Source organism: Anguilla anguilla, chromosome 8 (genome assembly GCF_013347855.1).
Source record: "Anguilla anguilla isolate fAngAng1 chromosome 8, fAngAng1.pri, whole genome shotgun sequence".
NCBI classification, from domain to species: Eukaryota; Metazoa; Chordata; class Actinopteri; order Anguilliformes; family Anguillidae; genus Anguilla; species Anguilla anguilla.
The window spans coordinates 25,256,772-25,283,270 of NC_049208.1; the positions used below are offsets into that span (position 1 = coordinate 25,256,772).

General features: G+C 45.6%; 1 protein-coding gene across 4 annotated transcripts in view; it reads left to right on the plus strand.

The window, feature by feature from the left end:
* The window catches only part of ext1c (exostoses (multiple) 1c), a 47,855-nt gene that overhangs the window by 13,807 nt on the left and 7,549 nt on the right, over nucleotides 1–26,499 (plus strand). For all 4 annotated transcript variants that reach the window (XM_035428738.1, XM_035428737.1, XM_035428736.1 and 1 more), the window contains exon 2: nucleotides 1,429–2,715. In XM_035428738.1, coding sequence (XP_035284629.1) covers nucleotides 1,778–2,715 — 938 coding nt within the window. In that variant the 5' untranslated portion in view covers nucleotides 1,429–1,777. The remainder of the gene's footprint in view (nucleotides 1–1,428; nucleotides 2,716–26,499) is intronic.

Genomic DNA, 26,499 nt, shown 5'->3' on the forward strand with positions numbered 1-26,499 from the left:
GCAGGTTAAGTACTGGCTTGCTATAGAACAGCGGGTTGGGCAGCCGTATGTTTCTCAACAGTGAGTGAGGCTAGCGTCTGGGGGATGGGCGTGATGCACTGGAAATATACATATTTAATATACAGATTAATGTCATTCAGGATGGATGTCTCTTGCCCTCATTGATTCCTGAGGAAAGCTGAGATTAACTTCTCCAGTGAGAGACAGAGGAAACGAAGCAAAAAGAAAATAAAAGAAAGAAAATCAATGACTTAACTAAAGGAAGACATGAATTATTGATGAGGTGAATGTAATGGAATCCCAAGTGTCTGTTTCCCTACAAGTTTGTGCGTGTGTCACACGCTGTGTAGAGGGTGTAGCCGCGGCTGCGTTCAGAAACCCAATGCTCAGAATGACGCCCGTCCGCACTACACAAATAAACAAATGCGTACTCATAAAGGCCGACAAATATTTTGCACGAGGTTCTCTAAATATTCCTCAAAGGAGGGTTTTTCACGAGGAGCAGCCAGGTATGACGGCTCGCTGTTCGGCCGGGAGGCGACGATGATGCAGTTCTGCACTGTGAGTGTCAACACTATTAGCTACGATAGACTGCTAATAGCGATAGCAGGTAGTACCAAGGAGGATGGGGTGATGGAGGGAGGGGAACATAAAGCGAGAGAAATTGAGAGCGAAAAGGAGAGGGGGAGAGGACAAGTAAGGTGTGAAAGCTGCCTTTGTGTGTTGGCTGGCAGTAGGAATACTGACTTGCTCTGTGAGCTGTTCCACAATCGCACTCGTGCACACATACACACACGCGTACACATGCATGCACACACACACACACACACGCCAGGTGAAAAGGGGCATAAAAGATAAAGAACCTCACAGGCTCTATAAGTATACTGCACGGAGTGAAAAGAGGGTTTACATTGTTTATTTTCTTTTGAATTTTCCATCTAAATGTTTCTTCATAGGGTTGCTTCTTTTTCTGCTTCAACAAAATAATATCTGTGCTCGGTCTGTGTTAGGCAATATTCAGTTATGTACACAGATTAGACTTCGAACAAGCTTTCGGCTCCCAGGGTGTCCTACACTGTAGGTTTACAAATACTGGCTAGGACTGACTTTGTTTGCAAATGGAGCTAGAGGTACAGTTAACCCCATTTCATATTCTCTAAATTGTGTTTATGAGCTGGGTAATTACATTGTGCATATGGATGTCTGTGTGTGTGTGTGTGTGTGGTTTGTGGGACATTGTGCGCTATGGAAATGGGAACAGAAAGTTACTGTGCCTTTTTGTCCAGCACTGTGCTGTTGTGCACATGTGCTGTGTGCTTCCTTAGGGACTGTAATCATAGTGTTTGTGTTTGAACAGCACTAGGGTGTGTGTACGTGTGTGTACTGCATGGGTGTGCAATGAGTTGGATTTTTGTGTTTGCTTTCCAGAAAAGCGTCAATGGAAGATATTCAAACAATGAGCTACCTTGAGAGTGAGGAAGAGGAAGACTTGCCATTCATCATCATCAACAGTGCCAGGCAGCGGAGAAAAAGCACACATGTTCCATGGAGAATGGCTTGCCTGTGCTTCTGAGAGAGAGAGAAAGAAAGAGGAAGAGAGGAAGCAGCTGTTAAGATATCTATAGTTTCTTTTCAGCTGACTCAAGTAGGCTGAACAGGACTGGGAAGCCATGCTGCAGCTGCCTCTGTGCTCAGTCCCAATCTCCCACCGCTAGACCGCACCCCCACACATTCTGAAGCCACACCCCCCAGAGGGGGAAGAGAGACAGGGAGACCCATGCAGGCTCGCAAGAAGTATGTCCTCCTCGCCCTCTGCACTTGCTGCTGGCTGCTTCTCTTCTACTGGGGTGGGGTGCAAGTGCGTCTCCTCAAACTGCTGGCCCGGCAGCGGGGCGAGGAGGTGCGGCCGTGGCCCGACTGGGTCGACCGGGCAACGCTGCTGGGATACGCTGAGCTGGAGGAGCTGCAGGCGGGCGAGGGGGCGGGGGAGTCGCCACGACAACGGCGGCAGGCCTGGTCGGGGATCTACAAGGACAGCCGCTGCCGAATGGAGACCTGCTTCGACTTCTCGCGGTGCCGCGGGCGCGACGGCTTCCGCGTCTACGTGTACCCTGGCGAGAAGGGCGAGAGGGTGTCCGAGAGCTACCGCAAGATCCTGGCGTCCATCGGCGAGTCGCGGTACTACACCGCCGACCCGCGCGAGGCCTGCCTGTTCGTGCTGAGCATCGACACGCTGGACCGCGATCAGCTCTCGGCCCAGTACGTGCCCAGCGTGGACGAGCGCATCCGAGGCTACCCGCTCTGGAACGACGGCCGCAACCACCTCATCTTCAACCTGTACTCCGGCACGTGGCCCAACTACACGGAGGACCTGGGCTTCAATATCGGGCAGGCCATCCTGGCCAAAGCCAGCCTCAACGTGGAGCACTTCCGTCCCGGGTTTGACGTCTCCATCCCTCTCTTTTCCAAAGAGCACCCCCAGAAAGGCGGCGAGCGGGGCTGGCTGGTGCGGAACACGGTGCCCCCCCGCAGGAAGTACCTGTTGATGTTCAAGGGCAAGCGGTACCTTACGGGCATCGGGTCGGACACCCGCAACGCCCTGCACCACATCCACAACGGCAAGGACATTGTGTCACTAACCACCTGTCGCCATGGCAAAGACTGGGAGAAGCACAAGGATGCACGATGTGACCATGACAACCTGGAGTATGAGAGGTAGGGGGGTAGAGGGGTTGGGGCGGAGTGGGTAGGGAGCTGTGATAAGGGTGCTTGGAGAAAGTGCTTACCAGCCGTGTGTGAAGCTGTGCTCACTCTCCACCCATCTGTCTCTATTATCCCCTTATCAGTCCACATGCATTCTGAGTGGAAAGATTTGCATTTCTGTCATTCGTTTCTGCTTGATTCCTGGGTGAGGCGAGTTCCACTGAGGCTCAGATGTGCGTCATGGGCCCACGAGGGTTAACGGAAACGGAAAACGGTGGCAGCATTTGAGAGGAACTTGAAAAGCAGGACGGCTTGTTGTAATGTAAGCAGGTACCCTGTATGTGACCTCAGCCTGTGGACACCAATAGCAGAGGTGCCTGTAGGGAGAAAGACAAAAGAAGGAGTGAAGCCATGATGGATGGGGGGTGAAAGTGAGAGGTGTGAGGGAGGGAGGGAGAGAGTGATGAAGGGGAGAAAAGTAACAGGGAGAGTGAGGGGGGAAAAAGGTGCACTGTCCCTTTAAGAGTACTGATGGTGGATGGAGGGAGCGACAGAGGGCATGGTGTCTCTCTTTCTCTGTGAGGGGTGAGTGTGGGGACTCCTATAATAAAAGCGGCCATACCTGTGGCCTGTTTACTTTGGGTTTGTGGTATGGGGGCCTTGTCCCCCTCTGTCGGCATGAATGAGCTCATTTATTCCATGAAGAGCTCTGTGTGTTAGAGTGGGGGGCAGTGCAGGCAGTGGGAGGGGTTTATGTTTAATTTCATACTGAGGCAAGGAGAGATCAGGAGGGCATGGACTGGATGGCGGTTTTTTTTTTGGTTTTTTTTTGGGGGGGGGGGGTAACTTTTCTTTGAAAATTGCCTCCTGGGGGAAAAAAAATTTAAATCTGTTTTTTATTTTTGCAATAAAAAATGAATACTGGTATCACACTACTGTGTGCATACAAGCAATAAGAATAGCATGGTCTAAGGTTTCAGCGCTCAACCTATTTTATTTTGACCTCTGTCTCCCCGCAAGGTTGGTGTGGATTTGGGGCCGAGACAGAGGGGGACCGGGTGACGTTAGACAGTAAAAATGAGAGAGGAATAAAGCAGGTGCATTTACACACAGCGCACACACTCCCTATTGGAAGAGCAGAGAGAGGGCCGCCGCCTGCCTCTTCTGGAAAGTGGCTTTGGCTGTCGTGCCAGTGTACCCCTCTCTCTCTCTCTCTTTCTCTCCCCCCCCCCCCTTGTCTTCAGGGTTCGGCGGGAGGGGGATGGAGGCTCTGGAAGGTTCTTAGAAGGTTCTTCCAGGTTAAAGAGCCAGAACAGCTGCTCTTGTTGGAGATTAACCCCCCAGAGTCCCCAGAACATTGAGAGAGAGAGAAACAGGAAGAGGGAGAGATGGTCGGAGGTAGAATTCTTTTTTTCCTTTGTTCTGGAAATTTTTAGTTCCGTTCATAAATATAGCCAGTTTGTGTGTCTAGGAGTGAGGAAAGTAAGGTCTCTCTCTCTCTCTCTCTCTCTCTCACACACACACACACACACAGTAGATGTGCTACAGGAATATGGAATTATTTTGGGGGGGGGGGTAATGGTAAAATGCTGTACCTTTCCCTTCCACTCATGCTGTTCCCATGACAACAGCCTTGCTGTGTGGAAGACACCCTCTCCAACCTGCTCATTATTCATGAACCTCAAAGCACTACGGGGGAAAAAAAAGGGGGGGGGGGACAGGGGGGTGTTGAATTCTTTGCTCCAAAAATAATGAAACGGCATACTGTGAGAAAAATAAAGAAAAATAATAACATTATGTACTTTTCAGGGGCTGAAAGGTTAACCTCAAAGACAGGCTTGAATTATTGCCCTGCAGTAAAACACATTGGAGTGAACATGAACAGTAAAAAAAGTTGATCACCCATTAAACAAATGAATACCTATGAGAAGTCTATGCCCATTGATTAAAATGCATTTGTCAAAAATAAATGCTACTGAAAATAAATATTACAGCATTAATGACTTATACAGTAAAAAACAATGATTATTATAAGAGGAATTATTATTCTTATTGTTTTAAATGCTGTAATGCTGGATTGCAAAATATATTTATCTGCTGTACATGATTTCTCCTGATTGGTAAATTTCAGAACCTATGCTATGTAGTCCTGACTACTATAGCTTAGAAATTATAGGGTATATCCTTCCGGACTGCTAAAACCCAAAAGCTATGCTATATATTTCTTCCTGCTATAATCTAGAATCTAAGTAGTCCTGGCTGCTGTAGGTCTGATTGGCATCTCTGAGAACCTGTATATGCCTTTGCTCAAATTAATTTCATTAATATTTTCCCCTTATGTATAATGTCTGCTCTGAAGTTTGGTGTGACATTCTGTTGGTAAAAGGCACTATTGGACAAATGACTGATAATTGATTCCTGGTTGCTGTAACCCAGTGGCATAATTAGCTTTTTCTTCTGATGGGTTTTTAGTGTCGAGAGGCACCCCAATTAACTTGTTAATTATTAAATACTGAAATAATATTCTGTTATTAGTCTTCATGGGCAAACAAAAATGGCTGCAATAAGACAGATGGTGGAAGATCTGTGTGCTGGCTGCGTATACTGTATGATTGCATAGAAAACAATTACAGAAAGGTGTGGTTTAATAATAGTTTTCGATGCAATTGAAAATCCACTGATATTGTGACAACCCTGGCAAGGCCATTCCAAAACTTACATTTTGTCTCTCTTCAGCTGTGTAGATGTGGAATTGCTTTTGTGTATTGGATCATTGTCTTGCTGCATAAACCAATTAAGCTTCAGCTTCAGCTCATGGACAGATGGCCAGACATTCTCCTTAAGAATTCTCTGGTACAGAGCATAATTCATGTTTCCTTCAATAATGGCAAGTTGCCCAGGTCGCGAGGCAGCAAAGCATCCCCACACTGTGACACTACCACCGCCACGTTTGCCTGCTGGTATGTTCCTACTGTGAAATGCTGTATTTGCTTTATGCCAGACATAACGAGACAAATGTCATCTAAAAAGTTCCACTGTTGACTCATCTGTTCATAGACCATTATCTCAAAAGGCTTTGGGATCATCCAGGTGCTTTTTTGCAAATGTGAGACGAGCATTGATGTTTCTCTTGGTTAGCAGTGGTTTCTGCCTTGGTGGAATCTTGACCTTAGTTGAGGCTAGAGAGACCTACAGTTTTTTGTATATTCTTTTGTGACTTCCTGGAGTTGTTGCTGCGGCCTTGGATAAATTTTGGGAAGATTCGCCACTGTTCCGAGTGTTCTCCATTTGGAGAGAATAGCTCTCACTGTGGTTTGGTGGAGTCCCAGCTTTGTAACCCTTTCCAGACTGATATATTTCAACAACTTGTTTCTAAAATCTTCTGGAATTTCCTTTGATCATGGTATAGCATGCTTGTGGAAAGATTGTGTTAACTACTTGGTTCAATATTAGTGAGGTTTAGATTCAACAGGGCTGGCTGCAATCAAGCCTGGCTGTGTTCAATCAGCTGAATCTAATTATCAATTAAATTTGCTTAATTGGTTAAATAGCCTAACTAAGGGGGTAGTTACTTTTTCACGTGGGTGATTGATAACATTTTTCATTATATGAATGAAATAGCAATATTAATAATGTGTTTTGTGTCTACTCAGATTCCCTTTTTCTAATATTAAATTTGGTCTAAAGATCTGAAACCATTCAGTATGATAAATATGCAATAATAGAGAAAATCAGGAAAGGGGCAAATACTGTTTCACAGCACTGCATAGGTTTGACTAGTATAACCCCGAATCTCAGTATATTGCTGACTGCTGTGATTCTGCTACTCTGCTCTCTTGTGTCACTTATCTGTAACTAATGACCACAGCTCCTCATTCAGAGATTCTGGAGTGTGTGTGTGTGTGTGTGTGTGTGTGTGTTTCACTCTCCCTCTGCCGGTGTTGGCAAGCCCAGCATGAGGGTGTAAATACGAAACGTTACGCCCTTCTGTAATTATGGGGGATGTGAAATTGTACCCCTGGAGAGAATGTGGTCTGTGTGACTGCGGCCCAGTCCAGCGCAAACCGCGCGCTGTTTGTGACTGTTAAAAATAAGGAGCGGGCAGACAGAGGCTGAATGAGCACAGCCACTGCTCTTCCCTCTGCCCTCACTACTGTTTTTTCTTTTCCGTTGTTCGTCTCTCCTCTCCTTCTTTACCAGGTTTTTCCTGCCTGGCCAGTCATGCTTCCCCTCTGCATCACACTGCACTGCATCAAGTCCTTGTGTCACATTAGCATGCACACATCCCAACACAGAAGTGCATGTTCAATTCTCACATGCCCGATAGCACGCAAACGCATGCATTCACTCATACACATTTACAGATGTTCAGTCACAGACACACACACACACTCACTCCCTCACTTTCTGTCTCTGTCTTAGACACCCACCCCCCCACCCCCTGTCCGGCCCACACACACACACACACACACGCACACAGCGCAGATTTCACAAGCCCTGGAGCAGCTGGTTAATGGTGTAAAGGTCATGCCCTCTGTCAGATAGGCTTCCTTTCTTGTAACCGAACTCCATAGCAGTGATACATAGGCCCAGCCCTGCCCCTCCACTGCCCCCTGTCTGTCAGCTGGGGTCACGGTACTCTGTAGTACAGCAGGGTTCCCTTATCTCTCACAGTCAATCCCACGCTGAGGTCTTAAGGACAATTACACACTCAGGACCCACATGCTGGTGTTGGCTTAACACCACCACAATGCCACAATCAATAAATCACTTCATTCACTAACAATGTTGGAGCTCTTTATTCTGTGAGCAGAGCGGCTGGCTGCCCCGGTCACCACCTTTCCTCCTGACATGTGTACTTTTATTAAAGCAGCAAGCCAAGGGGGAGAAAAATGTCACAAAGGACAGGAATCCACAGAGAAAGGATTTTGGGGTTGTCATGGCAATAAACCAATTACTTCACCCCAACACCACAACCTCCCACGGCCCCCCCACCCCACCCCACCCCACCCCTCGTGAGAGTCACTTTCTAGCTTCTTGGTGTCTAGGGGTTCTCCTTGGATTGTACACAACCTCGCTGTTCAGTAGCTACACATTAACCATGTTGGAATACAGCTATAAATAACACACCAACCGGATTCTCCTAAAGCCACAACACATGGAGCACAGTTTCTGTTCCTCCACATAGAATCTGCAGTATCTGATATGAAAACACACAGCGTGTCAACTTGGCAGCCCCTTCGACAGTCAGAAAAACACTAACAGAGCCCTGCAGTGGAGGGGAGGCGGGTGTCCTGCTTCTGTGCACTGCTGTTATGGTGTATTAAACATGGGCTGGGGGGGCCTGGCTTTAGCCCCGGCCGTGTGCGTTTGAGGGGGAGGGCGGAGCCCTGTCTGCGTCTGTAGGCCCCCGTCAGGTGCTGATTGTGTTGGTTAAAGAGAGCCGCTTCAGGCCCCAGGCTGACGCTGCCCCGGCTAACTGGTGTGGATGTCCTTCTAATGGGGGCCATTCAGACCCCTAATTGGGCTTTTATCCATCTGGCCGCCATGGCGATTATATGGGGAGAAGCCCCTGGCATCCCGTGTCCCTTTGTCCGGGAGAACTGGAGCAGAACTGGCACAAACCTTTTTCACAGCCTTTCACCAGAGCGAAGGCACTCTCTCTCTCTGTCACTCTCCTTCCCTCACCCCCCCTTCTTCCTCTCACTGCTTCCCTCCTTCTGTTTTCCCTCCTCATTCCTTCCCCTCCCTCCCTCCCTCCTCTCCCTCTTTCTCTCCCACTTTCTCTCTCGTCCTCATTCTCTCCCTTCCTCCCCCTTCTCTCTCCTTTCCACTGTTCTTCTCCACTTCCCGCAGGTTTAGCAGTTCCCATTACCTCAGACTCAGTTGTCAGGGTGACTCCAGGGATCATGTGGTGGGGGCGGGGTCTCGGTGGAGAGGACCGCATTCCTTTCCACACCCTGCAGGGACAGCTACTGTACTGCCGTACCCTTCAGCGAGAAGGGGAAACTGGGCGGCTCCAGCAGAAATCCAGCTGTATCCACGGGTGATACGTGCAACTTTAGAAGTGCGAGTTGCCAGTTGCCCTAGATAAGGCTGTCTGCTGAGCTAATGAGGTGTGTGTTGAATTTCATGAATAAGTCATGAAGTTTGTGCTATCTCTGCTCTTTACCTGTGCTCCTGGGTTTGACTGTTTAACATTTATTTAATAATAATTTCTCCCGCGTTCTATTTTTTTCCCCCCCAAGACCCCCACCCCCACTGTTCGCCCCCGCGCGTCAAGCCCTCCTGTCGCGGTCACGTTTAGCGGGAAGCTTCTCTGTCGAACCCGATCCTTCACAAGCTGCTCGTTTCGGTCTCTTCCACTACATGTCCTGTTGCCCAGTACCACTGTGTCATATTCTCTCCACCTCAGACTTTTACCTTTACCTCACAGTGAGTTCTGCATGACTGTATCCTGGTGCTCCTGGTGCCACTCCTATCCTTAGCTACCCCATCTTTCCCCTGAACTCCCACTGCATGCCACCCCCCCCCCCCCCCCCCCCCCCCCCCCCCCCACCAGCCCCCACCTGCTGATCCTGCCCCAGCCAGGAAGGGGTGCAGTAACCAGAGCACCCCTGTGGCCCTGGCTGTAAGCTGATCAGCGTGTGCTGAGTGAGTTGTCTGCTCTCCAGTAACTCCCGCACTGTCTCCCGTCCAGTAACTGCCCCACACCCGCTGCATTACCGCGGAGGGGGTCAGCCAGGACCACTCCAGTTCCTGGAATGAAGTGCGGCTCTCCGCTCTCGCACTCCATCACTGTACTAATGGGACATATCGCTTACTAGTCCCAGTCGGCATGCAGTCAGAATCCATACACATTTGGCTGTTAAAAAGCGTCCGGCATGAAGCGTGCGGGTGGAGGTCCTCCCAGGAACTGCGCGTCGGCTCCAGGACCGGGCCCGGAATGGCACTGCTTTTCAGAATCCCCGCGTAGAACGCATAACCTCTTCACAATGCTGCAGCGATGTCGCCAGCAATGTCACCCGGCTGCCACCGTGGCAACCTGATCCGCTGGTATATAAAGGGATAATCACAGTGTGTTAAAATGTCGCAGCTAGTGTTGAGACAACATCATGTAGGGGTTATGAAACTGGATGTGCCCACTAGAGTTGTACAGGGGCACTGGCATTATGAAATCCCTCTATATATATATGTGTGTGTGTCTGCGTGTGTGTGTGTGTGTGTGTGTGTGCGTAGGTGTGTGTGTGGGTGTGTGTGCGTGTGTGCGTAGGTGCGTGCGTGGGAGTAGAATGTAACGCTATGTAAAAAGTAAATGAGTGGTTAGAAAATAAACAGAAAATGATGTACATTTTGCTGCCAGTTTCTGCATATGCTGGAGACCACTGTGCAGCATACCAGACTGAACACATAACAGGAGAAAGTGAATTCCGTGGGATGAAAATGAGACCCGCAGCAGAACGTATGTAATGACTGTGTAATTACCCATTATGTAATTATAGGGGGCTGGGAGTAGTCATTGGCTGGCTGGGTGCTGTCTGCAGGGGCCCCTGTGCTACAGCTGGACGGTCTGGGTTTGGTTTCCCAGTCCAGTCCAGTCCTGCTGTTTGGAATGCCGCACTGTCTGGGGCGGATCCCATCGGCCCTCATCGACAGCGCTAGAAGATCCGGGCTCTTCTAGTTCACCGCCATTTCCTGTAAGGCAGAATTGATCTGCATGTTGAGTAGTGGAGCTAATTGACTTACCTTTAAACAACCCCCTGCCCCTGCTGCCCTCCTCTTTCTTCTCGGGGTTTAATTTCATTGTTACGGGTTGAGATGTAAGCGGTGCCTGTTAGCTCATAGAAGGCAGAGTGCAAAGCACTGGGCGCTTCCCTGTTTCTGTTGGACTCCTGCCTGACCACGGTCACTGCAATCCAACTCCAGGAGGACCAAAATTCAGTACGGTCGCTAATTTTGCTCTTTAACCGCAGTTCTAAACTAGTATTATGGTGGTTGCCCATTGTGGTATTTAAACAAAACAATGCTTTGAATTGAAATCTATCTCTTCCACGTAGTTCATATTTCAACACCGCATTCATTCTGAATGAAACGTTTATTATTCTGCATGAAAATGTCGATTTCCCATTTGTGTGTTGAGCCTTGCCTCCCACGTTGAATCGCTCCGAAGCTGAGGGTCACAGAGTTTCTGGTGCCAAGCGTAAAGATGGTGAAATCAGCCCAGCACATGGGAGAAAAATCTGTTTCTCATGGCCTGACTAAGTAATGCAGGGACTTCACTGTTCATTGTTAACAGAGCCGGTCGCACGCGGGGTGGGGGGGGGAGGGATTTTTGAATTTGTTCTTTCTGAGCATAATCTGAATTTTTATGTTTTTGTTCTTTTGTTCCTCCTGAAGTGTAATGTTCCTGAACCTGAAAATCCTGAAATTTAGAATGAAATAAAAAAGTGGTTAATTTTGTTCCTTTGCTCCCACCTCCCAGACATGGAAATCAGCCTAGTAGCATGTCTCAAAACCTATTGTTTTTGTGACCTTGTTTCTGAAAATAATTTTAAAAAACACAGGTTAAGTGAAGAGTTATTTTTTGCAGCAGTCATTCTCTGATATGCTAATGGATTTGTATTGTTGTATCAGTCATGACCGCCTACTAGGGATGGTTAAAATACACATGGCCAAAAGTATGTGGACACCTTACATCCAACATCTCATCCACAATTATGGGCATTAATATGGAGTTGGTCCTCCCTTTGCTGCTATAACAACCTCCATTCTTCTGGGAAGGCTTTATACTACATGTTGGAGCATTGCTGCAGGTATTTGCTTCCATTCAGCCTGAAGAGCATTAGTGTAGTTGGGGATTGATTTGGCGATTAGGCCTGGCTCTCAGTTGGCTTTCCAGTTGATCCCAAAGCTGTTGGATGCGTTAGGTTGCGTTAGGTTGAGGTCAGTCCTTTGTGTTGGCCAGTCACGTTCTTCCACACCGTTCTGGACAGAACCATTTCTATATGGACCTTGCTCTGTGCCGGGGTTATTGTCATGCTGAAACAGGAAAGGGCCTCCCAAAAGCTGTTGGGGAAGCACAGAATAGTCTAGAATGTCATTTATGCGATAGCATTAAGATTTGCCTTTCCTGGAGCAAAGGGACCTAGCCCAAACCATGAAAAACAGCCCCCGACCCCAGTCATATAGTGTCAGACAGAGCATGAACTGGGGCGGTAGCCATTTGAGGTGTGAATGCATTTGTGTGTGTGTATGCGCCAACTGGGGTGGCCTGGGAAAGCACATGTTGGCAATCCTCATACTCATACAATCCTGCATAAAATCTGAAGATATCAATATTTAATGTCACCATAATGCTTACTAGGAAATGTCAATTTCCCTATAAAAAGATGGGTTGTTTTTTTAAATTGACCTGAACTAATAATAATGTATTAATAATAATGTATATAAAGAAAGCAGTACTCCTTGGATCCTCTCTGATCATTAATTAAGTATGAGCAGGCCAGGAGAAGAGGGGATGTCACCCCACCCTCTCTTTCTGTAGGTAAAATGTGCAACTTCTTTTTAGATGAGGCAGCTTGGCAAGAAGTCTGTTTTTAACAGTTATTTGGAAGTGGACGCCTGAGTCATGCATCTAGGCTTGGCGTTCAACATTTTATCTCTGGCCTTTTTGGAATGTTCTGCTGTCTTTTAGTTTTTGAATTTCAGTCTTGGCACATCCTTGGGTTGCTTTAGGACAAACACGCCGTGCTTTGGTTATCTTCTTTCATTAATTTCCTGTGTGACTATAACCTGTCCACATCGTAACCTTTCTTATTCTTAAAACTTGGTTTCATCTTGTATTTAGACTAGAAATTAATATTTGTTGTAACTTATGAAAAATCTGAATTTTAATCTGCTTTTGAGTTTTTTTGAGTACATTTTGATAAAGGTTGATCCAACAGTTTGCTCTGCCTATCAACAAATTTGGTGATTTAATTGATCATTGATATCTTTGATAATAATGAGACCAAATTAAATCAAATAAATATATGTTGGATAAGTTTTGGATAATGTTGGATAAGTGAGGTGTTTTAACTGTTGATGCACTTGTGTTCGGTATTCAGAGGGCTGGACATTAAATTAGGGTGTTTATAAAATGTAATGTATTTTACTTAATCCTTACTTCACCGACAAGACACAACTCGACAAATCGCTCACAACGGCACAAGCAAATAATCTAATCAGCTCCAGGCATTTACAAGGTGAAGGGTCGCAGTAGCTACAGAGGCCATTGAAATGAAGTGAAGGCATTATAAACTGCGTAAGTCACATCCGACAACTGATTTGAATATAAACGGACGGTAACATCAACATTGTCCACGTTGAGAGATAGGAATCAGCATTGTTTGCATTAACAAATCCACAGAGGCTACCTTCTCTAAGTTATCTAACATTAAAAATGAAACGATACCCCTCAATTTGTCATGACTCGATCAAGCAACCGCACCGCAGTTGGGGCCTGAACCTGTTGCAGTAACACGCATTGACTGGCCTACGCATTTTCAACTTCCTGACACGATCTGACTTGGCCATCAATAAACTAAAGTGCACTCAGTGTTGCTGTCCCATTGTGGGATGCGTAGGCCTTCTAGATGGCAAGCTACTAGCAGAAGTGGCATCACTGGTTGTTGCATAAGCAGGTAGCAGCAGCTACTCAAATATAAATAAACAAAAATTAAAAAAAAAAAATTTGGCTGTTGCAGGCTTAGGTTACTTCTGCATAACTGCTGCCGATTCAACTTATGCTTCGCATTCCCTCTTGGAGGATACTGGTCCATCGTGTCCAGCAAGCCAGGAAGTTAGTCTTGCCAAATCAAACTGTCTAGCAATCTGGAAGCTCAACTTGGCAAATTGAGAATGCTTGCCGAAGCGACCGCGATTTAGCGCCACCCTGCAGGGAAACGTGATGTAAGCATTTGTAGGACAAAAAAGAAATATTAGTAACGGTTACCTAAATTTTTGCTTAATGTTTTTTCTCATGAACAAAAATGTTGATTTTGTTTTGGTTTTCTTTTTTTGTTCCGGCAAAAATGCCTTTCCCTTTCTGGTTTTCGCTTTTTGTTTTCATTATTGTTTTCAAGCCCTGATTCTGGTACTACTGATCCAGCAGTATCAGGACTGGGCCTTGGGCTGGACTTGATGCCCTCTTGAACAGGCATTGTGAATTATCAGTGTATTGCAGTATTGTCAGGGCTGGGCTGATCTCCCTTTGGTTCCAGGTTCTGAGTATTCTATGGTGAGTCATGATAGTGAGGTAGTGTCAGACCTGGGCCCAAATACATATTTGTTTTGGATTTAAATACTTTTCTGTGCCCTATTGATCTTGCCTGGTATAATTGAGCCTGCCAATATGAACAGAAGATGGGGTTTTCACTTTTTGAGAGTATTTCATTGGTTCCAATACATCAGACAAGATCAGTAAAGCGTAGAAATCCAAAACAAATACGCATTTGACCCAGGTCTGGTTAGTGTTGTTGTTAATTTAAGGTTGCAGTCTAAATTCCTATTTAGCCTGAAACTGCTGTGCATGTAAATAATGTACACTGTAAAAATTCTACTTTAAAAATAAGGCATGATGAGAAAAATGTGCTCAAAATAAGAGAAATTATTTGCCAATGGGGTAAGAAAAATGTATTCGATAAGATTTAATTAAAAAATGAACGAAATAGTAAATTAACTAATAATAATCTAAATAGTAAAATGCTAGGAAATAAATTTACTCTTAATAACTATAGAGAATTGTATAAATTTCTGTTTATAATATTCATTAGTATTAGGTTTTTGGTGCAGTGTAGTTAAAAGGTCTGTAAAATGATAAGGACTAACTCAGTAATCTGTGCTCCTCACATAGGAAGTGGCTCACAGACTCCAGCCAAAACAGGAAATTGAAAGCGAAGGCTGGTCATGAACTGGCACTGATAGGTGCTGTGTTCCTAAAGATACTAAATATTCTGCTGAGAAATAAGCGTGATAGACAGTAGGTAAGGAATGCAACCAGTTTCCCACCAAAAAAGGGACTCCTGAACTTCTGATATGTACGGAGAACGGAGTGTAGCACAGTGGATAAGTGGGTAAGGAACTGGGCTTGTAACCGAAAGGTCGCAGGTTTGATTCCCGGGTAGGACACTGCCGTTGTACCCTTGAGCAAGGTACTTAACCGAAACTGCTTCAGTATATATCCAGCTGTATAAATGGATACAATGTAAAAATGCTATGTAAAAGTTGTGTAAGTCGCTCTGGATAAGAGCGTCTGCTAAATGCCTGTAATGTAATGTAATGTACCAAATGCTGAACTCACCACTATTTGCTCACTGGACCATTTAGAGCTCTGATACCCAGGGGAGTCCTTTGAGCTGCATTTATTTTGTCGATCCTTACTTTTTAGGACTGACATAATTTGTAAAAAAAAAAAAAAAAAAGAAGAGAGAGAGAGAGTGGAGAACCAGTAGCTCCACCCAACTGACCTATAGTAGCCCTTGAAAGTCCCACAGCAGCCACCGTGTGCCAGAACATTCACTGTGCAGTATTAGTGATTGGATGAGGTGGAGAGGCAAGGTTTTGTTCAGCCAATCATCTAGCGGATGATCAGGTGGCCAGGCTGAGAGAGACTTGGATTTGCAATGGTCAAAGGGTGTGCATATCCTATCTCAGAGTTGTCTGGCTTCATGTCACGTTTCTTCATAACATGCAATAATGCACCAGCGTAGTACCTAGTATTTATTTATTCTTTGCTTGGAAGCTGCCTTTATCCAGGGCGACTTATCCAGTTGATTGACTTGTTCTGCTTTACATAATACCCATTCTTATTGGGTTTATGTCCTGAAGCATTTCAGGTAAAGTACCTTGCTCAAGAGTATGACAACAGTACCTAAAACAAGATTTCCCTACCGAAGTACAGGTCCTTACACACAATGCCACACAAGGACTAAATGTGATGTGCATGTTAAAATGTGCAATGGGTACTGTTGGTCTGTGTGTGTGTGTGTGTGTGTGTGTGTGAGATCTTGTCATCATTTTCCCCGCAGTTGGAGGCCTGCTTTATGTGCCATAACATAGTTACATAGCCTGCTATCTTACCTGTTCAATTTACTCTGGTAAGATTAGGGGCACTGACTGTCTATTTCTATGGTAATCCGATAGAATGTATCTCAAATGCATTCATACCATGTCAGGAATGGAAGACACTTGGGATTGAAAAAAAGAAACAGAAAACAACTCCATTTGAGGTCCATTCTGAACACTATCTTTGGGTGTGGAATGTTCTGCCGCTAAGCATGGTTAGCTGTGAATCTTAGCCTTATGCAACAAGACTGGCTAAAATGCAATACTTGCCTGGTTAAACAGAGCTAGGAGTTAACACTCATCTGGTGGAACAAGATGTGCCTGTAACCTGCTAAAGGAGCTGGCTGCTAATCAAGTGGTCAAGCATAGGAGGACATAAACTCTGGCCTGATCAAACACCCCTCCAGTGAAATGAAGTGGAACATTCTAGTCCATTTGTTTGCGTGATAGAACTCCCCTACTGTGAGGAAAACTGGAACGTTCTATTATTGTGTCACATGGCTGCATTTCAGCATGCCTTGGGGATATAGCACCTGACACTGGGGGGTGGAGATGATATCCTAGGTAGCACAGACTGAGAGGTGTTTATGTGTTTGTTTGTGAGAGTGAGGCTTCACCCAGAGGAATTGGGCGCTGGTAATGAAATGCTATCTTTCTGCCTGTACTGTATTTCCACAAACCAGAGTGCCTCGTATTGTTGCTGAGAGGGAAATTGAGATTGAGTGTGAGAGGGAGATGTGATGTGTGTGTGTGTGCGTGTGAGCATGTGTATGTGTGTGAGAGAGAGAGAGAGAAAGTGAGAGTGAGAGAATAGGAAGGAGTGTGTGTGTGAGAGAGAGAGAGAGTGAGAGAATAGGAAGGAGTATGTGTGTGAGAGAGGTGGTATTCATGTGCCTGTGTTTCAGAAAGAGCGGGCATGGCTGTTCTCATTGTCCCCTTGTCTTCTCCCTGGAGACGCCTAAGAGTTGCTCAGCAGGAGTTTGTCTCTGAGCTCCATGTCTAATTAACTGTGCCGCTAACTACGGACTTAATGAGGATGCTGACGGTGTGTTTGTGTGTGATAGAAAGAGTGTGAGTGAGAGAGAGAGAGAGAATTTAATTGAACTCAGAGAGTTGAAGACTGTTTATGGAAAGGCCCATACACCCATGTGTATGTATGCATGTTTGTGTATTGGGTGCAATACCTGTGGAAAATATTTGAAACAATACTTGAATGAAATTTGTGGTGAGTATGGGGTGTGAAGGCGGTAGTAAATATTGGACAGGGGGTGCTAAAGAGAGCAGTAAGGATGGAGGGCTGGGGGAAGGCGGGTGTTGTCTGTTTACCCGGCGTCTCCCAGCTGTAGGAATGCGAGCCAGGGACTCTGAGCCAGGGACTCTGAGCCAGGGACAGGCCTTCCGTCCCAGACCCGGGCTTGCGTACAGATTGGTCGCTGAAAAGCCTGCTCTGTCTGCCTCAGTGCGCTGGCACTCACCCTGGCTGCTCTCCCACAATGCACTTGGCCAGTCTGTGCCCATAGCTGGAGAGGAATAAGGGCGCCCTCTAAATAAAGAGATGAATGGATACATAGGCAAACTGAATGTTGTGCCCCTCCCCTCAGTAGGGGGCGCTCAGAGGGCACAGACTCTCTCTGTAATCCTGGAATGGAATGTTGGAGCCCAGACCGTTCTGAGAGCTCTGAACATTCCATACATTCTTTTATAAGAGAGGATACGTGTGTGTGTGTGTGTGTGTGTGTGTGTGTGTGTGAGGGAGAGGAAGAGAGGCAGGGGCGGGGGTCCAGCCTAAATCAGGATGCTAGGTTCTTCTGACATTACACACCGCAGCATGTTATAGTATCCATTTTGCCTGGATTGCTCTGCATCGGTTTCATATCATTTGGTTGGCTTCCTTCATGGTTGTTTGGTCTGGATTGTTTGCCTCTGATTGTTTGTGCAAATGGATCAATGGTTTGTGTAGATATGTTCACGGACATGGCATTGAAGTCACACGTACGCACGCACACGCACACACAGACGCATGTGCTCTCTGATGCTTGCTCTCTCGGCTGTGACCTCTGTCCGCGTTATTAATCTGTTCAAACTCAGTGTTTACACAGATGTCCCACAGTCCACAGTAACACACACACACACACAGGAATCCATTCAGCAGACGCAGTCGCTCTGCTTGGTGTCTCAGTCCCTAAATGATTAAGGTGCGGCAGCTCTGCTGGGCTCATAAAACATTAGCTCTGATGTGTATTACCCGCCACCCATTTTTCCAGGTGACAGATTTCTCCCTGCGCAAAGGGAATTTCATCTCTCTCTCTCTCTTCCCTTTTTTCTTCCCGCCCTCCCTTAGTGAGTCTCTCAAATGTTCAAATGCAAAAGCCTGTAAAATTTTATCTCTGCTTTTTTTGGATCCTATTATTAGCAAGAGCCTGGAAGTCTCTGAAAACAGCGAATGATACTAACTGTGTGATACATGATGCAGCTAGAGAGAAACTGAGTGGCATTTCACGTTAGGCTTTTTCTGTCTGAGTCATTTTCATGGAGTTTAGTCATACTTGTATTTACTCTGAGGTAGAGCTCAGTGGACACACAAAGAAAGCAGTAGAAGTGACCTTTGCGGGGGGTGTGCGCGTGAATCAAACGAAACTGTGCAGGCATGTAAAAGTGGAGACCCTGTGGAATGGACCAATGAGATTATTGTTTACTGGAACGATTGATCGCCGCACTTACTGCAGAAACTGCCGATTGGATTACGGCCTGTTACTGTCAGATGCCTCGCGCTGGCGGCACAAAACTGTTTATTGTTTTGCGTGTCTCACCTTAGCCGCCTTGCCCATTTGGGAGGAATTATCTTCCTGTCCTATGGTTTCGATTTGCCATTTGCTGCTCCCTGCGATAATGCCACCCGAGGACCAATGGGAGGCTCGTGGGATGGGCTTTTAAAAATAATCAGCTGTCATGGATACACAACCCCATGGCACTGAGGGGAAGAGCTGATGGTTTCTGCAGCATCCCTATGCATACTGCCTTGAGCCACTAATGAGTGGAGTAGCTTGCTCAGGGTGTTGTGCATACAGATTGCAGAAAGCACAATGAAACGATTGTTTAAACTATGAGGACGATCCGGTGATGAATGATTTTATTAGCCACTCACAATACGCAGTTGTTAAGGAAATAAAAGATATCTTGTATCAAAATATGTATAAATGAAATTATGGTCTTCCATTATCAAATAAATTATTGTATGCTTTCTACATTATGTTCCTATTTTTGCAGTGGGTAGAATTTACACAGTGTACCACTGTGATTGTAACAGCAGCTATAAATTACTTTATCCAGTGCATCATGTCTGAATTCTTTCAATAACCATAGATTTTAGTTTTAGGGAATTGTTTTTTATGGAATTGTTTAGTGCCAATTTCTTAATACAGTGTATAAAAAAACAACACAAACACAAAATTCCCTGCATAGTATTTGTGCACACAAAATGAACAAACATCAATAAGATAATAAAACCTATAATAAATACATATAAATGTAAAGAAACAGGCTTATCAGTATCAATAATTTACAAGGTACATAGATACATTTTTACATGTATCAATGTAATATGATTATTTTAGCATTCCATAAGAAAGTATGCGTATATGGCTACTGTGGAGTATGCAGCCTTGTAACTGAGCCAGGGTAATGCAATTGATTGCAGATAACAATGTTCACTTTTACAGGAAGTCATCGATGTGCATGGTGCCAATAATTCCCCACCCTTCAGATAACAAACAACAAACTCATTCCTGAACAATAGCTTCACAGTCCCATAAAAAGAATGCCCAGGTTCAAAGGCTTACTTTCAGGGCCAGTGGATGCCCACGCCCAGGAAACATTGTCAAATTCCTTCTGTTCAGTATGGATAACTGCAATACACAAATTAGGAATGCTACAGATGTTACCTGCGCAATGCTAACAGCTGAGAAACTTTGGCTTACTGTAGATGGTGGTTTGCCTGGACATTTAGCTTACTGAACAGCCTAAGTAGTCACAGATCACAGTGCGATTTACAGCAACAACTTATTATATTTTAATCCTATAGTACAGTACCGTGAAAAAGTATTTGCCCCCTTCCTGATTTCCTTTCTTATTGCATATTTGTCACACTACTTGCCAAATCATCCAAAGTCCTTGAACCCAATAGAGATACTGTGGCAGGACCTGAAACAAGTAGTTCATGCTCAAAAACCTTCCAATTTTCTGAGTTAAAGCAGGTCTGCAAAGAGGAGCGGGCTAAAATTACTCCACAGCGATGGGGAAGACTGATATCAAATTATAGCAAGTGTTTGGTTGCAGTTATTGCTGCTAAAGGTGGTGCAACCTGTTATTAAGTTTAAGGGGGCAATTACTTTTTCACATGGGTGATATGGGTGTTTGATAAGTGTTTTCATTGAATGAATTAAATAATAATTTTTGTGTTTACTCAGGTTCCTTTTGTCTAATAGTACATTTTGCCTAAAGATCCGAAACCACTCAATATGACAAATATGCGATAATAAGTGCACTTAATAGTCTTGCAAATCATTGCACTTCGCTGTACTTAAGTATCAATAGTGCTTTCCTGCATGATCTACAGTAATGTAGCCCACTGTGTCTACTTCAGCTGCTGCCAACAGTCATTTAGTCTTTAGTCATGGAAGCACAGGTCCAATAGAATAAATCTAAGAGAAAACCCAGCTGGCACTAGAAGGCCTTCATTGGGTGGTGGAGCAAATAAGAAAGGTAAAACAGGCTGGTTCAGTCCAGTTCTTTGAAATAAAGATAACAGACCAGCATGGGGGTAGTGGGCACGGGTCTGGAATCTGCAGTACATCATCCGTGTATGGATCAGAAGTAATCAATGGCACACCCATGGAACAAGCAAATCATTGCTTTCAGTTTGTTTTTGTGCATCCAAGTTGAAGAGTTGGCAATCAGTCCTGTTTGATTAGAGTCACATATATGTGACATTTCCTTTCAAAATCAATGCAGATGATAAGGTCAACTACCAGACCTTTATTTCAAATATTTCAACTGTTTTACAAGCAGTAAAACTCCCTGCTTGAGATTCCTTTCAGAGATTTAAAAAGAAATGTACATTCTTATCAATACTTAGATCAAATTATTCTTTCATGATTGCATGTTCTAAGTATTTCAAGTATGTATTTGACCAGGCTGCCGAGAAGCTATGCGCAGCGTCCGTCCGTGGTGCTCCGGGTGGGAGAATGCTAAAAGCTACGCGTGCGACTCACTAAATGAGCTACTTTGTGAAAGCGGGGCAGAGAAGGGGTCTGTGTTGTGAGTCTCTGGCCGAACGCTGTCGTCTGTGGGTGTGAAGCGCGGAGCGCTCCGTTTGCGCTGGAACAGGCTGTGCTGCAGACTGTGGCTGGCAGCATGGCGCCTCCCGCACTGGGAGAGGAAGCTGGCTGCTGACAGAGAGAAGGGGGGTGGGGGGTCTGTGAGAACAGCCGTCTGCAGCACTACCCCAGGGACGCTTGTATCCAGCACGACAGCATCTCATAGGCAAAGACTTCCACCTGATACACACACGCAAGCACACACATGCAAGCACACACACACACACAGGCAGGCGCACGCACGCACGCACACATGCACACACTCATGCTCAGGCACGAGAAAGCAACTCAACAACATTTATTTATCAGAAAGAAAATGAAGCAGTGGAAGTACTGTTATTGATGAATAAATTTTATTTACTATAAATAATTCATCGCTGGGTCTTTCACCAGGAAGTCTGCTGATAGTCTGTTATATTCTGTCTCTCGCGCCTTCAACCTTTCTCTGTTTCTCTCTCTCGCTCTGTTATGAATAAACAGACACATCAATACACTGCTTTTCATTTCCCTTTTAAGCTCACATCGGATATAAGAGATAAGACATTGAAATTGAACAGAAAATGAAAGATGTGCAAAGAAGGAAATGATAGAGGGAGATAATCTCTCCATCTCCATATATAAGCCTGAAACCAGATTACAAACCAGCTGTGCTTGGCCTCCGACTGTCATCTCCATTCCAGTAATTCTGTCATTTTTTCACTTTCTCAGTATCCCCCTTCTGCTCTTCTCCTCTCCTTTACCTCTCCCTCTCTCCTCTCTTTTTCACGCATATTAGACAGTCTGTTTTAGCACAATGTTCCTGTGCTTTTAGCCTAATGGACTGCGGTGGACTGATTTCTATATATAACAGCACATGATGAAGTTTCTCATACTCTCTCCTTCCCTCTCCCCCTCTTTCAATTAGGGCCCATCCTACCCTCTATCACTCCCCTTGGACAGTGAGCAGTGTGTGCGTGTGCCAGTGTGAGAGAGAGAGAGAGCTTTTGTGTGTTTGTAAGAGCATGTTTGTCATTCCTGTCTGGAGGCATTTACACATTTTAGAACATACTTCCTTTGTGTGTTTCATTGTGTTCATTCAAGTGTGTGTGTGTGTGCATGGATGCATGCATGCATGTGTAAACGGATCAAATGGTAGCAGGGATGTATCAGTCCAGATTGAAGACTTTAGTCTCTTTATCCAAATAATGCTGCAATTAACAGAGAGAGAATGAGAGAGGCATTTTTTGGGTTGGTATAGAGTGGAAAGGAGAGGGAGGCTGGGATGCACTCCTAGGTATATGGAAGGGAACAAATAACAAAACCCCAATATGTTTGGCACCAAAACACAAAATGAACTGAATGTACAAAATGATACAGTGCAGTAATTACGCTGTGGGCCATCTATATAGCCACATGCACACACCCGGGTGGCACAGCGGTTAATTACTGGGAAAGGTGAATTATGTGTGTGTGTGTGTGTGTGTGTGTGTGTGCATACTCTGTACCAAATCCAGGACAAACATCAGGAAAGAGCTGAATTTAGAGAACGGTTTCCTGCGTGGAGTCAGCAGTTGGGAGCCAGGCTCAGACTGGGGCTATTTAAACAGACTGCACATCTGCTCCATCTGCTCCTGTACTGTAATACAGTGCGCATGACACGCGTGACTGAGAACCAATGATGTCGTCTGACCAGCAGTGAGCGAAGGCCAGAGAGCCCTAATGCTGTCCCTGCCTGCCGTCCCTGTGGCAGCAGAGATGCAGCAGGGATGAGTGGGAAATGAATTACAGTGCAAAGGTCTGTCAGGAATCTGGGATGGAGGCCAGAGAAGGGGGGAGAGGGGGAGAGAGAGAGAGAAAGAGAAAGGGAGTGAGAGATGCATATCTGTCTGTCTGCTACACCCGTCAGGAGGTCCCCCTCTCTAACGCACTAACACACAGTGAGATTAACATCTGTGCATCCACACACAGTCACTGACACAAAGAGTGACACTATCTCGCACACGCATGTGCGCAGGCAGAACTGCGCGTGGTTGTGCAGTGCACGAATGCACTCGCATCAAACATGCGTGATCACACGCACATAGCTAAGGATAAAGACATGCCCTCGTGTTCTCACCTACTTGCATTTAGTACACACACACACACACACACACAAGCATCTTTGCGGGATTGTGTATTTGGGGGCAGAGATTAGACGTGGGGAGGGCTGTGGGTGAGAGAGAGGGACATAGAGAATAAGAGGAGAGAGAGAGAGTGGGGAAGATTGAGGGGCTGCAGATGAGGGATCTTGTTACTGCTATAATAAGACATCACTGGCACCAGCCTTCATTCAGGGCCAGTCTCCTCCCTCTCTCTCTCTCTCTCTCTCTCTCTCGTTCAATGAAAGATAATCCCGAGACCATTCAGTCCTCTGGAGATTGAAACTTGAACTACCCTTTTACCCCCTTGTCTGTCCCACTCTCTCTTTTTCGTGGTTCGCTGTGCCACACACAGAAGGATCCTGACCCGTAGGCTGCAGGAACAGCTGACATCATACCTGTATGCATGCTAGTAGTCTGTCCCGATTGGGTCACCTGCCTAGAGCCAACTGCAGCGCAATATCTTGGAACATTTGTGGGCGGGATTCTTGGGATTAGAATACATGCAGGAATTATGATCGGGGTTGAAGTAAATCGTTTTTTCCAAAGCTGAGTTAGAGGACAGTGGCTAATTATTGGACTTTGTTTTTTTAATAGTCACTACAGTGTATGTGAATAGTTTTGTTGTGGGAGATGAGTGTGTTGGCAGTATTTTCGAGATTCACGCTTATCTGAGTAGCATTATTGGAACTGGAGTATACCTTGTTAGTATTGCAGAGGACTTCTGGGCAGTATATTAATATAATGGAGCATAGCTGAACAGTGTTTTTTGGGGAGGGAGCATATATAGCAAGTATTGTTGGTGTTAGAGTGCAGCTCAACTGTATTGCTGGGGTCAGGATATATCTGGTAATTATAGTAAAGGATTAAAAGGGGATTACTGGGTGTGAAGGGAACATGCAGTGGTCAGAAGTGATTATGCTCTTACTGGTCTGGCTGATAAGTGTATGCTGTCACTCAACAGCATGATATTAATGAGATCCAGTAGTTGATGAGATGAGTGGTGTGGATAAATGCCTTCTATCTTTGTGTGTGTGCACGTGTGTGTGTGAGTGTGAGAGAGGGAGAGAGCAAGGCAGACAGACAGAGAGGGAAAGTGTCTACATCCTCAACTCCCACTGCGTCTCCATGCCAACAGTCAGCTCCAGAGCATTGGCTGTGGAGTGTGATAGATATCTGACCTTTACTCCGCAGATGACAATAGGGGATCTACTGGGGATGAGCAACTGTCACTCAAACATTCTCCATTCCTGCACGCTTTTCTCTGGGACATGTTTGACTCTCATTAGCGTGACACTAATGCATCCATTTTTAATGTTTAATGTCTGCTCCCAAGGCAAACACATTAGGGGAGCAGGTAGCGATTCAGAGGCTAGAGGAAGTTTTCAGAGACTCAGAGTCGCATTAAAAATGAGCCAATGAAGGGCTTTGGTGAGCCTGGAGCAGGGGGGAGGCGGGGGGGGGGGGGGGGGGGGGGTGGGGTGCAGAATGGCCACTCCCTTCATCACCATGGCTGTATTAGGTCTGTTCTTCCTGAATTTAAGAATTTCTCCACATATCACCTTCAATATTTAAATAGCTTTTAAGGAGGAAGGGGATTGGAAGTGACTCTGTGAGCCATCTGTAACATACACTGCGTCAGATAAGAGCACACACACAAGAGACATCACTAAATTATGTTCAGGCACATTCAACACAGTATTATACACATGCACACATAAGCGCACACATTTCCTAGTGGCTCCTGGTACTCCAGCACAGACAGTTGCAGAAGCAGGTCAGGGGGTCCCCATTGGGCATTCTCCCTGACAGATCAGCAGTAAGACCAACGCGCCGTCGCTGCCTGCTGCCACTGCCCTGTCATGTGCCGCGGCTCAGGCTGCGCTCTGCGTCCAGCGCTAATCTGAATTCCTCCCGCAAAAGCTGAACAATTCAAAACTCACAGCGTGGAGAAGAACTAGGTCACAAAACTGCTGCTCTTGCCCCATGCTGTGACTATTTATGTGCGAACACATAAACGCGCGCACACACACACACACACACACACACACACACGTATGCGAAAAGCAGGAGGTAACTCTACAGCACCTCTAACAATGCAGTCTTTATATTCTGAATCGCTGATTTGTTCTCCCAAACATCCTCCAGAAGTTCTGGAGGGCGGCATTAAGCTGAAGACTGTGAGTGAGATTTACAGGGTTCTTTCCGGTAGGAGTGGAGGGGGGGTGGGGGTGGGGGTGGGTGGGGGGAGCAGTTGGGGTACTTGCAGGAGCTTAGCAGCTCTATAAACACGCCTCATGCGAAAACCTTAGGGGGAAGGCTCAAGATTTCAACTCAACTTCCCTCCCATATCAAAGCCTTTCTGAAGGATCAAAGCCTCATGTCTGAAATGAAAGAAGGAAAATTAATGGAGAAAAAGTGAGCGATGCATCTTTGCTTCAGAGAAGGGCGGCATTGGGGTGAGGACCTTGGAGACCTTTGGGGAGAGGGGAGCGGAGGGGGGGTGATATTTATGCTAACGCTCTTCAAGTGAATAAACACAGAATGCGCCAGCATAAGATAGAGGCGCTTTTCATGCCAAATGTTTACGCTCTTTCATATGTGTGCGCTCACGGTAGACGGTTAAAAATGAGCCCTCACTGAACACGGTTCAGAAGGAAACACGGCACATTAAACCGTTTCTAATACTGGCCTACTGGTCTCAGCCATGCATGCAGTTTGAGCTGGATTGAGCTGGACCTCAACAGAACCGGGCTCAGTGACAGCCAATCAGGATCCAAAGAACACAACTGCAACTGCAAAAACAGATGTTGTAGCAGTTTTGGTAGAAAAAAAGTATATATATAGCATTAAGGCTCAGATTCTTTGCAATATGGCCTGTCTGTGATACAAATTGTTCAATTTTACTGACATTTATACAAACTTATTGACATGCAAAATTTGTATCTTCAACAAACAGCATACTTATTTTAAAAATGGCAATGACCAAAATATTTAGAATTGTTTTTAGCATATACCATGTTGAAAATATTTGAATTGTATTTCCATTAACCAACTTCAGCCTGAGGGAAAGAGTGTATTTCACGTTATACAATCTAAATCTCACTGCACTCTGCCGCAGATGAGGACTGGTTATGATCCCCTTTGTGCAGCCATCTTACTTCTCCTGAAATACAGTCACCAGGGCGAAGGGGAGAGAT